The following is a 15,176-nucleotide window of genomic DNA, read 5'->3' on the forward strand; positions in this document are numbered from 1 at the left end:
TGCTCCTACACACCATTGGTACGAAGTTATGAATGTTCAGGAATTTTATGAACAGACCTCATACTAGGAATTACTCTAATTTTCATAGTATGATGTTGTCTGAATTATATATAAGAAATATTTATAGAATCTTGGTTTTGTTCAGTTCATTTGAGAGGAACGTGTCAAAAATAATGCTCACTGATACTGAAAATCCAGAAGTAGTAGGTAGGAAATAGAATTATATCAACTTAGAGAGATGTATGCATTTTGTTTATGTTTAAAAAAAAAAGTGTGTAATCTTATCATTTGTAGACGTTATGAGGGACATTTAGGAAATAATGACTATGTACACACCAAGTGCTGATCCCTAAACATTGTGATGCATGCCAGTTAGCTCGTTTACCCACCTCAGAGTGAGCTGAGTTTTGTTGCCAAACAATCGTACCTCTTTGTTGTGTAACCCTTCAAAATGGCGGTGTCTGTTGCAAATGCTGCCTAATGCAGAGTGCGTAGTATCGTTCATTTTTCTGAATACACAAAATGTTTGGCCTATCAAAATTTATAGGAAAATCGAAGAGTGTTTGTAGTGATACTGCAGTGAATGGGTCTTCAGTAGTGTGGAATGTTGGTGGCAGTGGTTTTTTTTGGATCCATGACAATGCGCGACCTCGGACATGAGTTAGAATGCAGCAAGAACTTCATTGTCTCAAATGGGAAATTTTTGGGCATTGTCCATACAGCCCTGATTTGGCACCAAGTTCTTTTCACTTATTCAAAAAACTACAAGAATTTTTGGATGGAAAAACATGTGCAAATGATAATGAACTCAAACGAGCAGTGACATCCTGGCACAGATCTTTGGCGGTAGAGGAGTACAGCACAGGAATTGAAAAATTAGTCCCAGTTGCTGTAAGTGCCTTGACAGATATGGTGACTACACTGAAAAATTTAGTAAAGTTTTGTGTTGATGTCTTTAATTTTTATTTAGTTATGCCAAAACATTTACTGCCTAGATGATCCTCATACCAATGTTTTGTAATATATCAGTATATGATTGACATCTCCATTCACAGTTGCTTTATTGTACATACCAGTATCATCTATTACACTTGTAGATCTTGATTGTTTTTGGAACAGGAGGATATGCTAATTCCTGTCCACTCAAGTCTTACAGGTTTCAGTGAAAGTTCCAGAATGCTTGGTATCACTCAACACATTCTTAACCACAGGAGAGTTGTTAATGTGTTACAACATGTAATTTAGTTTTTGCTATGTACTTCTGAAGTAAACAGATCATCCTGTCATTCCAGTGTACACTTTGCTATACCAACCCACGATGCTGTGAATGGGTCCTGTTTGGCTTTGGGCAGTCAGAGGCCAAACTATGTATGTGGTTTTTATACTGTGTCTTTATTCCATCTTTAAAATGCCATTTTGCCAGGTGCTTGTCTTCATGACATTTCCAGTATCCTTAGTGGAACATACATTGCTTCTTGGGAAGTACTGAAAGTACTGTCTCTCGCGTCTGAGGCAACATGGCTCACAAGTTGTTCTAGTGCAGCAATCCCCAACCAAGGGGTTATTATGCAGACCCCCTGTTCCCCATTCACACACACCAGTGTAAAATGAAAAATCCTGAGGGGTAGAAACAGAATCTGTTTTAAAATTATCTCCATTGTCAAAATGTTGGTAGACGTTAATATATAACATCTTGTAAGTCACCAGAAGCCATATGATATGAATCGCGGAATAAAAGCTTCAGCTGCATAAGTCCATGTACTGTAATCTTGAGCGATACAAATCATTGTAGCTCCTGCGTATTCTCTGTTGTTATCGGCTTACCTTGCATAAGATTGCCTTCACAGTTGCTCCTGTCTTTTTGGAATTCAGAAAATAACTTACCTTCTTGGGTGTTGTCTAGCCCACTTCCACTTCTTTTCATATTGCAGTTGTAATGCATTTATTTGCTTTCTTGTCTCTCCCAGTAATTTCGACATGCATCTCACTCCATAGTTGAAGAACCCACCCTCAAGTTTTGAATGATCTTCGTGTTAAGAGATCATCTCTTATTGTCAAGAGTCAAAACTGTTAATACGAACTATGCATTAACGTTTAGTTTCATAAACATAAAAAATTTGTTTTGAAAATTTAATTGGCGTACCAAAATCACTTGAGGTCAGCTTTACTCTTCTATTCCTCGCTGTCACAATCCGTTGTATGGTAGTAACCATGTGCCATCATTAATAAATTCTAATAGTAGCTATTTTTTCAGATTTGACATTTGATGTAAACTAGTTTCAGTGGGTGAAGGAATGTTTTCAGGTAGTAAAATTTCTTCACCTCGCAAAGACAACACTATAAATAGATTTTCATAAACAGAATGACATTGTTTTGATGAACGTGTGTCACCAATAGCCATTATTATTGGAAGAAACCTTAAAAGAATACCAATTCCATTCGCCACAGCATACTTGAGTTATGGTAGACTTCCAGCTGTGGTAGCAATGAGAACAAACGTAAGGAACTGAATGAACTTGGTACATAAATTCTGTTGTGAAATTGTGTACACCAAACCAAATATAAGAATTATTGTTAGAAATATGCAGAACCACGAAAAACATAGAAAATGCTTCAGTTTGTCATTGATCATTAAGTAAGTAGTATTGCAAATATTTGCTCACATTAAACATGTGACTATTAACTTTTTTACAGTCTAATGTTTAATTAGGTCTGAAACTTTGTTTGGGGTATTAGATGGCATTTTGTCTTGGCCAGGGGTAATGGTCTCGGAAAGGTTGGGAACCATGGTTCTAGAGCAAGTGACAAGAGTATTGGTCTGTCCCATATTGGGTGGGAAGGAGATTTGAGCTTACGTAAATACTGATTCATGAATGTATATTTGCAGTATATGATATGGCTCAGGTTTACACCTTCATCACTAGTATGTCAAAGAAGGGTAGATTTTTATCTTCCTCTACTTACGTGATAAATGAATACTGATGTGTTGACTAGTGTGGTGTTTCAGAGACTTATCGAGGCATTCCTTACTATGGCTCCAAATGATGAAGCCATCTACGTACCTGCACTGCACCATAGGCTCCCAGGGTGCTAGTCCAGCACCTGCTTTACAAATGGTTTCCAAAAGACTAGGCACCTCTTTCCTGCTGTTTGTAGGAGTAGCCATGATGCACGTTGAATAGTTTGATTGTGTCCCCTGGGGAAAGGGAACCGGTATTATCTACTGACTCATTTTGCAGCACATTTGTAAACAATAATTAATCATTTGAACCAGCCAGAATATTATTTGGTCAAAGTTCCTTAATCCTTTCCCTGTTTTCCAAATGGCAGCAATGCCCACTTCTGATACATCAAAGCCTAGTCTCTCATGGTGTCAGATTTTGCTCTGTTTTCAATCAACTAAATTTCCATCATTGCTTAGTTTGAGATTAACAGTCATATGTGGTAATGTTTAATTGACTCACTCAGACAAATGATACTAGTAAAGCTTCATATCCATGCAAGAGACAAGTACAACATACGACCTTCCAAGACTCTACAAATATTGACACCTTTTGGTAATTTTTATGTTGTGTTTTGCGAACCATGTAATTATTATGCATAAATATCAAGAAGAAATGGGAATCAGTTAGGAGACAAGTGGAAATAACACCTCAAAACTTACTAAATTATTGACTGATTAGCAGGATGGAAACATTTGCAAATTTGTATATGTAGCAAGATGAGAGAGGGAGAGAAACATATAGCTTCAAATATTGAGATAAATTTAGATATATTAACATTGTATTATTTTTACCATCAGGTTGATCTTTTATCAGAGAAAATAAAAATCTAAAAACTTTAAAAAAATATACATTACAGTATCTATAAGAGGATACATCCATATGTCCTGAATAAAAGTGATCACCAGCAGAAATTCAAATTGAAAACTGTGATTACTAACTGAACTTCCAGATAGTCTTGCTTTAGAGAGCTTTTGCAAAGACTTCACAGATAAGGAAAAAATCTGTAAAGGCGGTTGATAAACAAAAGAACGATGCAGTAGAGAAAAAGTAGCAAAAAAGGGAAATAAAGAGGGGATGATTATCAGGAGGAAGGAGCAGCAACATAAATCTGTGAAAAATCCAGGAAGTTACATAAATCCATCCAGTAACCCAGTGTTGTTCATCATTTGTTGCTGTTAATCTATTCTGTTCGTTTCGCACATTTCTTCTCTACAGAATATCTTCAAAAGTCCGGCTGGTAATCATACTTCTGCACACACTTACAAGTCACAAAGTGGCTCTTCTGTCCAGAGAGCTCTGTAGATCATAATCCGTTCCATTCTGTAGATTTATCAGCTATAAAAATTAAAATCTCTCATACACGTGCTTCAGTAACAGTTTGGTTTGAGCTCTGAGATTTAACCCTTTCTGTTTTAAACAGACTGTTTTGAACCATTTCAAGTAAGCTGACAAATAATTTCAATGGTTCAGTCATTTAGCTTTTGTGAGAGTAGGTATTATTCTTACTTTGACAATACAATGAAAAATTTTACATTAAACCTGAAACATAATAAAACTGATGGTTTCTAATACAGATACATATTAAAATGATGATTTGCACTATAATATTGTACATAATCATTCGAAGGTGGGTAAAATTGTTACATGCAAAGTGTAACTAATACGAAGATAATACATAAAGTTGTGGATGTGATTTTGTATTCTTCTAGGCATTAAGCTGGTTAGCTGTACTGCTCTCTACTTCAGTGACACTGTTCAAATAGTGCAGAAATGTCTTTATCAGTGTTATCAAAAAGTGACATATGTGAATAAACTGCCATAAGGCATTACATTAGTTGAAAAACCTTGAAGAATGAAAATCTGAGCTTAGAAATTTAGTGGTCGGAGAGAAGGGAAAAAAGTGGTGCAGAATGTAAAAATGCCAGCACACACTCTTTCTAAAAGCATTAAAAAGTGCAGTATGTTTCTATATCATTAAATTTTACATTCTCTTTCAAAACAGTAGTATATTGTGAAATTCTCACATTGCAGATGTTTCATCCCAGGGTGGGATACAGGCTCATTATTAAAAAAGTAATTAGAGGAGACATTTGCTCGTGTACTGCAACATATGGTAATAATACCCAACAAAAGTTCTTCTTTCTCTCAGTTATGAGTAAGTTTCAACTGTGTGCATTTGTGTTCTGCTTCTGTAGTTGTGGCGTCTTATCCCACCCTGGCATAAAATATTAACAATGTTTCCTCTTTTAGATGAGCATTTAAAATTATAAAATAACGTACCTTTAAGTTAATTAATATTAATTCAAATTGTTAATACTAATGTGTGTTGTTAGTTCTGTTTTATTTTTGCAGCAAGTAAAAATAAGCATCTGCAAGTATTTCAAACTTGAAGATGCATATTCAGTAACTAACATTAGTACTTGAAGCCAAATCAAAATTTATAACCTTTAGTTTCACATGAATTAAGTGAAGCTGCATGTTAGTCTTAAATATTCAAAGAAATTGGTTTTTATTGTATGCACAGTTACTGCAATTCTTTATTTTAATTTGCTTGCTGTAATTATCTCTGTAGCTGTAATTTTACTTCTTGTGTAAAAAATTTAAGAATATTGTAAGGATTGAGCTTAATAGATGCTCCAGTATGACACAAAACCAACATCCTTATTTTGAGTCATGGAATGCATAGAACAGAGAGTTTGTTTCTTATTGTTTGAACATTCTTTACTTGCAAAACATTCTATTCAAGTAATATTTACTTAAGTATTTGTCATGTCTGTATAACAGTGTATAATTCACAAAAAGTTAATAGAGGACACCTAACATCAAAACTTTGGAGCCTAAGGGACCATCTGTCCTAATTATGCTCTCTTACTTGCCAGGAATTGCTGTTACTATACTCCTTAAATAAATCTAATGAAATTGTTAGCAACTCCTTCCCAGGTTTTCATAATGACCACAATTTATTTCTGTTTGCTTTGCATCACTTGAAATTATGACAAGATATGACATAGATCTCATTCAATAAAATTTTTGGCATTTCCCTGGACAACTCTTTCCATATGAGAGCTGTTACTGTGGTGTTCAGAAAACATCTTTCTACATGATCCTTTATAGGCACTCAATCACTTTTACAGATAATTACCAAAATAATGCATTCTCCTGTGTTCTAGAATACATTATCATTCTATGACTGTACTGCTGAAAATAATTACTTCGAATTTTTTATGGGGTTTTGTGAAGGTCGTCAGTCAGCAGCATATTACACTTTAAATTATTTATCTCTGCATTTGAGAAGTATGAGAGATAATGAAATAGCAGTGATCACAAAGTAGTAATGATAACAAAAGGATATAGTAAAACTCTATGTCACTCGCATAGGGAATTAGAGGACAAGATTAGATTAATTACAACATGCACAGAGGCATTGAAACAATCATTCTTCCCACGAGCAATCTGTGAATGGAATGGGAAGAACTCCTGTAACAGGTCAAGCCCTGAAATGAGATAATCTCTTGATATCGCTCCCACATCATCCACTGTTGCTCATGTAACCTTGTTAACATACTAATCAAACAATGAGATTTCCAGACCAGTATCCGTACCCCACGGTTCCTACTCATGCAGCAATTCCCACTGTTGAACATGTCTTGTGCACCCAGCCAGTGCCACTTACTCCAGCTGCAACACTTGTGAATCATACAACATAAAAGGCAAAGTAAAACATTAAACAATACATGTTGTCTACAGCATTTTATATGGGAATGTCTGTTACAAGACTGGCTGAGCCCATTAAGAGCTATTGAAGTAGTGCTTGTTTCAAGGACCCCCAGTACCAAGTTGTTGAAAATTCTCCATTGCATAAATTAAGGGACCCGAGTGCTTTACTATGCTGCATGAGCTATTTTAATCCCAACACTCAATTCTAATTTCTCTTAACTCCGGAGGTTGGAACTTCTTTTCAAACGTATCTATGCATCTTGACTGGACACCTTCCAAGATTTAAATACAACCTCTACCCTCTCATTTTTATTTATTATTACGAGGGTAATCCCAAAAGTAAGATATCCTATTTTTTAATAAGTACATAGACATGTTTATTTCTACAATAGTTTGCATCAGTTTACAGCTCGAACATTTAGCTGCTTTTCGACATAATCACCATTTCTGCCGATGCATTTTTGTAGATGCTGTGGCAGTTTTTGTATGTCCATGTCATACTAGCTCGCCGCCATGCTGTTCAGAAAGTTATGAACCTCTTCTTTCTCCTCGTCGTCGGAGCTGAATCACTTTCCAGCCAAACTTTTAACCAAGGGAACATGTGATAGACACTGGGTGCCAAGTCAGGACTATAGGGTGGGTGGGTGATTATTTTCCACTGAAACTGTTGCAGGAGAGCAACTGTTAGCAGAGCGATGTGTGGGCGAGCGTTGTCATGGAGAATGTGTACGCCCTTGCTCAACATTCCTCTTCTCCGGTTCTGAATTGCCCGTTTAAGTTTTTTCAGAGTCTCACAGTACCTGTCAGCGTTAATTGTGGTCTCAGTGATTCAGCTCCGATGACGAGGTGAAAGAAGAGGTTCATAACTCTTTGAACAGCATGGCAGCGAGCTGGTATTACATGGGCATACAAAAACTGCCACAGCATCTACAAAAATGAATCAACAAAAATGGTGATTATGTCGAAAAATAGCTAAATGTTCAAGCTGTAAACTAATGTAAACCATTGTAGAAATAAACAGGTCTATGTACTTATAAAAAAAATAGGAGACCTTACTTTTGGGATTACCCTCGTGTTATTTTTATTTTTCTCAATTTTATTAATTTAGTCATGTATTGTCTTTATTGGTGTTTACTTTTTCATCCTTCTTGCAGAAATATTCTGTCCATGTGATGCATTTTTTCATAATAATGTGCACATCTGCCAATTTATTGTCTGTTGTTTCTACAGAACATGCAGATTCTGTAGCAAGACCAGCCATTGATGAGACCCATTTGCAACACGTGAAAGTTGGTGAGAATGTGACTATAGAGTGTAGAATTACTGTACCCACTTCAACAAGGTATGATTTGGAATGGATAGTTCCAAATGAGGTGAGCAGCGTTTAAATTCTCTTCTAGTTAATTTGTTGTATCTTTAATCTGTGGAGAGGGACTTGGGAAGCTACAAATAATGTAATGATGAAATAATTTTTTATAAATATAAATAATGTATAATGGTGTTCTGATATGATACAGCATTTTGAAATTTTGCACCCATATTTGATTTTTTGACTCTTGTTTCTTAACAGAGTGAACGTATCACAGTAGAAAAAATAGAGATAGAGCCTCCAATGAGCCCTGGGCACCATTTAACAACAGGAAGAAGAAAATTAAAAATATTTAATGCAAAATTGGAAGACACAGGGAACTACACTTGTAAAGTGAAAGATCATGCAAAAAATATCAACAGTGAAACGATATATTTGAAAATTTTTAGTAAGTAGATTTTACTAACATATTTTTTATCTACTTTCTTAAAACATTATTGGCATCAGATTGATTGAAAATTATTGTAGCTGAAATTTTGAACTGCCATGTATGTTTTAAATACATTTACATAGCAAACACCAAACTAGTGGAGAGCATTGTTAACCCTATTCCACTGTGTCTTTTGGCAAGAGAGAAAGCAGAATTCCATGGCAGAATTTAAGCAAAAACATCCATCTCGATTTACAAGGTTACTTGCTAATTTAATTTCAACTACTTCCATAATAACACTACCTCAGTAGCTGGAAGTGTGTGTCGGAATCTGTGTTACGTTCCATAGGATGAAAGGTACCAAGACAATGTTCTGCAATAACAGATTTGCGTGGCTGTTATAAGTTTTTGTGACACTTAAGCTCAGGGCACTGATCCTTTATGGTCCGAATAGTCAAACCAATAGTGATGTGCCACAACTGCAAGGAATAAAATACATGCCTGCTTTACGCAGACCACTATCATCCTTAACTATGTAAAAGTCCCTAATCTTATGTGGTTGTCAGAAAACCCATTGCACATCAAGTCTCCACAAAATATGACTAGTCTTATTGAAATGTTCCCTGCGTAGAAAGGCCGTAGACTTTGGAACCAGCTTGGTATTATCATCACTCGCACGGTGTGTGGTAGGTTGATAGTGCAACATAAATCTGATTTGTCATTCAGCACATCCATTCTGATGAAAAGTGACCTTCAGATTGGCTAACACAGCTGACAAACTCTCAGGCTCTGAAACAACATGGGCCCTGTGAACCGAGGTGCAAAGTACACCTTCATTCTGAGCAGGATGGTGAAAACTATTGGCTTGTAGAGACAAGTCAGTGTGAGCAGGCATCCTATGCACAACGTTCTACAAAACATACCAACTTTCCTTTTGGCCAGCACATTGAGGAAGTGTAACGGTTAAAACCATTGGCGAACCTGAAGTAGAAGTCACAGCCCAAAATTGTAGGAAGTGCTGAAACTGGAACAAAAGTGATGGACATTAGCCACAACCAGTTGTTGCTAATACTTGACCAGCACCCTTCACAGCAGCAAGACTTCATGATACTCTGCGGTAGCCTATGGTAGTTGCACAACTCTGATGCTGACTCATTAACCAAGCAAAAGTTGTTAACTACCTTTCAGATTGGCATTTGTAAATGACTCTTCTCAGGGACAGCAATGTAAAACCTCAAACCTGAGGTACCAGCAGAGCTGAACAAGAAAAGTTTATCCTGCTTTTGTGACCTTGTCAAAGCTTTTTATCGGGTGGATCACAAAATTGTACTTAACACACAAATAAGTTATGGAATGAATTGCATCCCTCTTTAGTGGATGGTACCTTACCTTCATAACAGTTGAGTGTCTCATTAGCAGACTGTGTGATATGCATCAAAGTAAGTTCAGTGGGTGAATGTGATAGATAGGTTCCCACAAGATCTATACTGAGCCCAGAATGACTTGAAAGGATGGTTCTATAACCGTAATGTTAGCTGATGGCACAAAGATGCTAATCAAGGGGAAGATACAGTTCAGATGGTTGAACAGGCCCATGAATTGTTCACAGCTAACACTTAGTCATAGCCCTTATGCTGCCAGATGTGTTCTCCGCGTTCTGTGTCGAGTGTGGCTTTGTTGTCACTGTTCTGATTGCCATACGCTTCTACATATGCTGAGACATCATTCTGGTCACTATGAAATATTTATCATCCGATTGTAAGAGAACATTTTACAGTCTGATATCTTTGTTTGATAATGGACTGAGTTTCTTTTCATCACTTGTCTAGTCACTGTACTGCATAAAATTAAGTAAATCATTGCACAAACTTCCGGAGTTCATAGAGGAAAAAACTCATTGCATATTATTGATTTCGGCTCACAAACTGACGTTTTTGAAATGTACATAAGGTATCGAAATTTTATTTAAAATTGAGAGAAGATTTGTATCTTAGTATGTTCATGAGTTATTATTTTTATATCTGCCAGGCAGTTGCGTGTGACATGCCCAATTCCATCCCTGTGCATGGGGAATCGTGGTCGTAACAATTATCATCATTCATAAAAGTATTAAAATGAAGTCTTTTTGCAAACAATAGCACACAGAGGCACACATGTTGTATGGTAAATAATTGAAACTTTTTTATTTACCAAGATATATGACGTAGCTCATTCAAAACACTGAGAGACATTGGAACACATGAATAGCACCAAAAATAAAACCCATGAGCCACATTTAAACACATTCTCAGCACCTGGGGAACAGTGGAGCATGACAAGTTAACTTGTCTACAGCAGTCAAAGGTTTTTTCTCATGAAGACTACTGCTGTGCAGTTTCGAACATGCAAATAATGACCTCTTCAGAACAAGCAATATACATTGTCATATACTAAGTGAAACACACACATAAACTAATGAAGAATCTCATTTCATTGTGTATTGCCCTTGACAACATTTCTCACTGTGTTAACTGAAAGAAAGAAGTGCTACCCCTTTTCTTTTTTTCTCCAACCCATTATTATTTTCTTGGTCAGTTAATTAAAGTAAATAAAGGGCTTATTTAGCAAACATGAGCTGTAAAAATATTGTGTAAAATGGATAACTGTTATGTCTTTCAGAAGCATGTTAAGAATGCTGGGGTGCTTAGTCATTTCCTGGTGCATTGACACCTTAATGTGTGTTGTTACTGACAGTAAATATAATTTTCAACCATGTTACGACATGCGCAGATATGGTATTAGGCACACACACATTTTTCAAGTAGATTTGTTTATTGATGAGATATACTCACCAAGCGGTGGGAGAACACACACGCAAGACTGTTGTGATTGGGAAGCTTTCAGAGCCTGTGGCTCCTTCAAGTACAAGGGTTGAAGGGGAAGGAAGAAGGAGGAAGGAAAAGGACTGGAGAGGTCTAGGAAAAGAGAGAGATTTGGGAAAGTCACCCAGAACCGAGAGTCAGGAGAGACTTACCGTACGGGATGAGAAAGGAAGACTGACTATTGGGGACTGCATAGGATGACATTTGAAAACCTGAGAGCTTAAAACGTGGAACACAGGGTAATATTTAGACAGAGATTACTGCATAAACATCAAGCATGAATTAATAAGAGTGAAAAACCAAGTGCATTGTACGTAATGGAGGTGGGAGAGGAGCAGCGAAAAATAGACTGGAAAGACAATGAAAGTTGTAGAAAAATAAAACTGAGTGAAGCAGAGAGTAGTTACACTGAAGGAAAGCTGAGACGGAAGAAATTAACGTAATTTAAGGCCAGGTGGGTGACGAGAACCAAGGACACGTTGTAGTGCTACTTACCACCTGTGGAGTTCTGAGAAACAGATGTCTGAGGGAAGAATCCATATGGTGCGTGTGGTGAAACAGGTGCCGAGGTCATGAGTGTGTGCTCTGCAACAGGATATTGCGAGTTGCCCGTATATACCTACTGCCTGTGCCCCTTAACCTGAATTGATAATTTGATGATAGTCATGCTGATGTAGAAGGCTGAACAGTGTTTACATAATAGCTGGTATATGACATGTATCGTTTCACAGGTGGCTCTCCCTTTGATAGTATATGTCTTGTCAGTTACAGGGCTATTATAGGTGGTGGTAGGAGGGTGCATGGGGAAAGTCTTGCAGTGGGGATTGTCACAGGGGTAGGAACCATAGGATAGGGAGATCAGCTATGGCAGATACACGTTCGGTGGGTGCTTTGAAGCCAGCAACTATAGGATGAATATCAGCCTTAGTTGATAAACACCTGCAACCCATTGTGCAAAACTCTCCTCATACATCAAAGATAGCAACCATTTCCTAGATCGTCTGAAATCTGTGCCCATCCCACTCCCACGACACAAATTGCTTGTCACCATTGATGCCACCTCCGTCTATATCAACATCCCCCACATACATGGTCTGTCTGCTGCTGAACATTTTCTCAGTCAGCACCCACCTGATTCCAACCCTTTGACGTCCTTTCTACTCACTTCAATCAACGTTATACTTACCAGCAACTACTTCACCTTTGAGGGGCAGACAAACAAACATATCAGGGGTACGGCCATGGGAACCAGGATGGCTCCTTCCTATGCCAACATTTTCATGGGTTGCTTGGAAGGGGCTTTCCTGGGATCCGTAAGTCTTCAGCCTCTGGTTTGGTATAGATACATGATGACATCTTTACCACGTGGACTCATAGTGATGCTGACCTGCTAAAATTCCTGGAATTTCTGAATATCATCTCCCAATTAAATTTCACATGGTCCTATTCTGAATCCCTTGCCACTTTCCTTGGTGTTGATCTCGTCCTCACTGAAGACGAGATACACACTTGCGTCCACATTAAACATACCAACAAACAAAAGTAGGCCTACTTACATTTTGACAGTTGCCATCCTTCCCATGTCAAACGTACCTTCCTATACAGCCTTGGCATTCGAGGCAAACGTATATGTTCAGATGCAGACTATTTACAGCAATACACCACCATTCTCGCCTCAGCCTTCACTTCACGTAATTACCTCACCAGCCTAGTTAAAAAGCAGATTTTCCGCGCCATCACATCCGATACTGGTACGGCTGATCCCTCCACAAAACAGCTTCGGAGCACACCGTGGATGACTCAGCATTATCCTGGTCTGGAATGTGTTAATCAGTTACTTTGACAGAGACATGACTTTTTAAAATCGTGCCCTGAAATGAGATCCATTCTGTCTGAAAGTTTGCCCACCACACATAGAATAGCTTTCTGTCGCCCTCCCAATCTCGACAATATTCTTGTCAAACCCTATGCTCCTTCGGCACCCGTCTCCCTACCCAATGGCTCCTACCCCTGTGACCATCCCTACTGCAAGACTTGCCCTATGCACTCCTGCCACCACCTGTAAAAGCTCTGTAACTGGCAAGACATAACTATCAAAGGGAGAGCCACCTGTGAAACGATACATGTCATATACCAGCTATTATGTAAACACTGTTCAGCCTCCTACATCGGCAAGACTACCACCAAATTATCAATTCGGATGAATGGACATAGGCAGAAGGTATTTACTGGCAACTTGCGATATCCTGTTGCAGAGAATGCTCTACAAAATGACATTCGTGACCCTGGCATTTGTTACACCACATGCGCCATCTGGATTCCTCACACACACGTTTCTCAGAACTCTGCAGGTGGGAACTGGTACTACAACATGTCCTTGGTTCTCGCCACCCACCTGAGCCTTAATTTATGTTAATTTCTTCCATCTCAGCTTTTCTTCACTGTAACTACTCCCTGCTTCACTCAGTTTTAGTTTTCTACATGTTATGTACAATGCACTTAGTTTCCCACTCGTATTAACTCGTGTGTGATGTTTAAGCAGTAATCTCGGTCGGCATATTATCCTATGTTCCACCTTTTAAGCTCTCAGGTTTTCAAATCTCGTCCTATGCAGACCCCAACAATCAGTCTTTTCTTCTCATCCCGTATGACAAGTGTCCCCTGACCCATGGTTCTGGTTGACTTTACCGAAATCTACCACTTTTCCTAGACCTTCCCAGTCCTTTTCTTTCACCCTTCTTCCTTCCTCTTCAACCCTTGTACCTGGAGGAGGAGCCACTGGCTCTGAAAACTTCCCAATCACAACAGTCTTTTATGTGTGTTCTTCCACAGCATGATGAGTAGATTTTTTTTTTTCTATCCAAGTAAATAATTTTATCAATAATTGGTTGTTTTTGTTGTTACATGGATTTGTTTATTGGATATTTCTGTCAACTACATGGCAAGTAGCAGTGTTCGTGTACAGCTGCATGACAAATATTAGTGTACTGTGTAATAGGACCGTGTATTTACAGATGTAGGTAAATATTTTCTTTGCGAAATGCCATAGTCATAAAATAAGGCATAAGTGAAAATCTAGAAGTAGTGGAAATGTATTTTTCTACCTCCTCCTTGTACATGGTTTCTTCTCTGTACATACTTTTTCATTCAATTCTGTATTTCTAGTTGCTATCTATTTTGGCTTAGTTACATCCCAATCAATATTGATCTGTATCTGTCTTTATTCTTGTGATTCAGTAAATCCATTGGTTCATCTCTCAATCATTATTCTGTTTTTATTTGGCAGAGTCGCACAGTAAACTGCTGTCTCTTTTTCTAACCATTTGTTTGTCTTCATTATTTGTCTCCATGATACTCAACGTGCTTGTTCCCTTTGTCTTGCTCATTTGCCTGTTCTCATCATTAGAATAGCTTAAGGTCCTTGTCTAACAGTTTACAAGTGGCAGTACACTCTGATTATGGATCAATATGATTTACACGTTTCATTGTAAATAGTCCATTTCTATGGATATTTTTATGCAGCTTTGCTTAAACATGTCTATTTTTCAGAAAGGAATGAGGCTTACATAAACTTGACAGTAAATGGGAACAAAACTAATATGGAAGTTGTTGAAGGACAGAACTTGAAGTGGGTCATCACTGTTGAAGCACATCCACAGCCTGAGTTTTCGTGGTACAAGAATGATGATGTAATCAACAATTCATCTAGAATGATTGTTTCAACCAAATATAATGGGAAACAGTCTATACTGGAAATAAAACAGGTTACTATTGAAGATAGAGGTACTTACGAAATGCGTGCAACAAATGAAAATTTCACTGAAGAACTGAAACTGAAACTTATTGTGCTTGGT

At 37.7% G+C, this 15,176-nt stretch overlaps 1 protein-coding gene across 2 annotated transcripts in view; it reads left to right on the top strand.

Annotated features, from left to right (window-relative positions):
* LOC124805178 (vascular endothelial growth factor receptor kdr-like) overlaps nucleotides 1–15,176 on the top strand; it is a 511,639-nt gene that overhangs the window by 388,264 nt on the left and 108,199 nt on the right. For both annotated transcript variants that reach the window (XM_047265665.1, XM_047265666.1), the window contains exons 6-8: nucleotides 7,953–8,095; nucleotides 8,293–8,479; nucleotides 14,872–15,174. In XM_047265665.1, the coding sequence (XP_047121621.1) occupies nucleotides 7,953–8,095; nucleotides 8,293–8,479; nucleotides 14,872–15,174 (633 nt within the window). The remainder of the gene's footprint in view (nucleotides 1–7,952; nucleotides 8,096–8,292; nucleotides 8,480–14,871; nucleotides 15,175–15,176) is intronic.

This window comes from Schistocerca piceifrons, chromosome 7 (genome assembly GCF_021461385.2).
Source record: "Schistocerca piceifrons isolate TAMUIC-IGC-003096 chromosome 7, iqSchPice1.1, whole genome shotgun sequence".
NCBI classification, from domain to species: Eukaryota; Metazoa; Arthropoda; class Insecta; order Orthoptera; family Acrididae; genus Schistocerca; species Schistocerca piceifrons.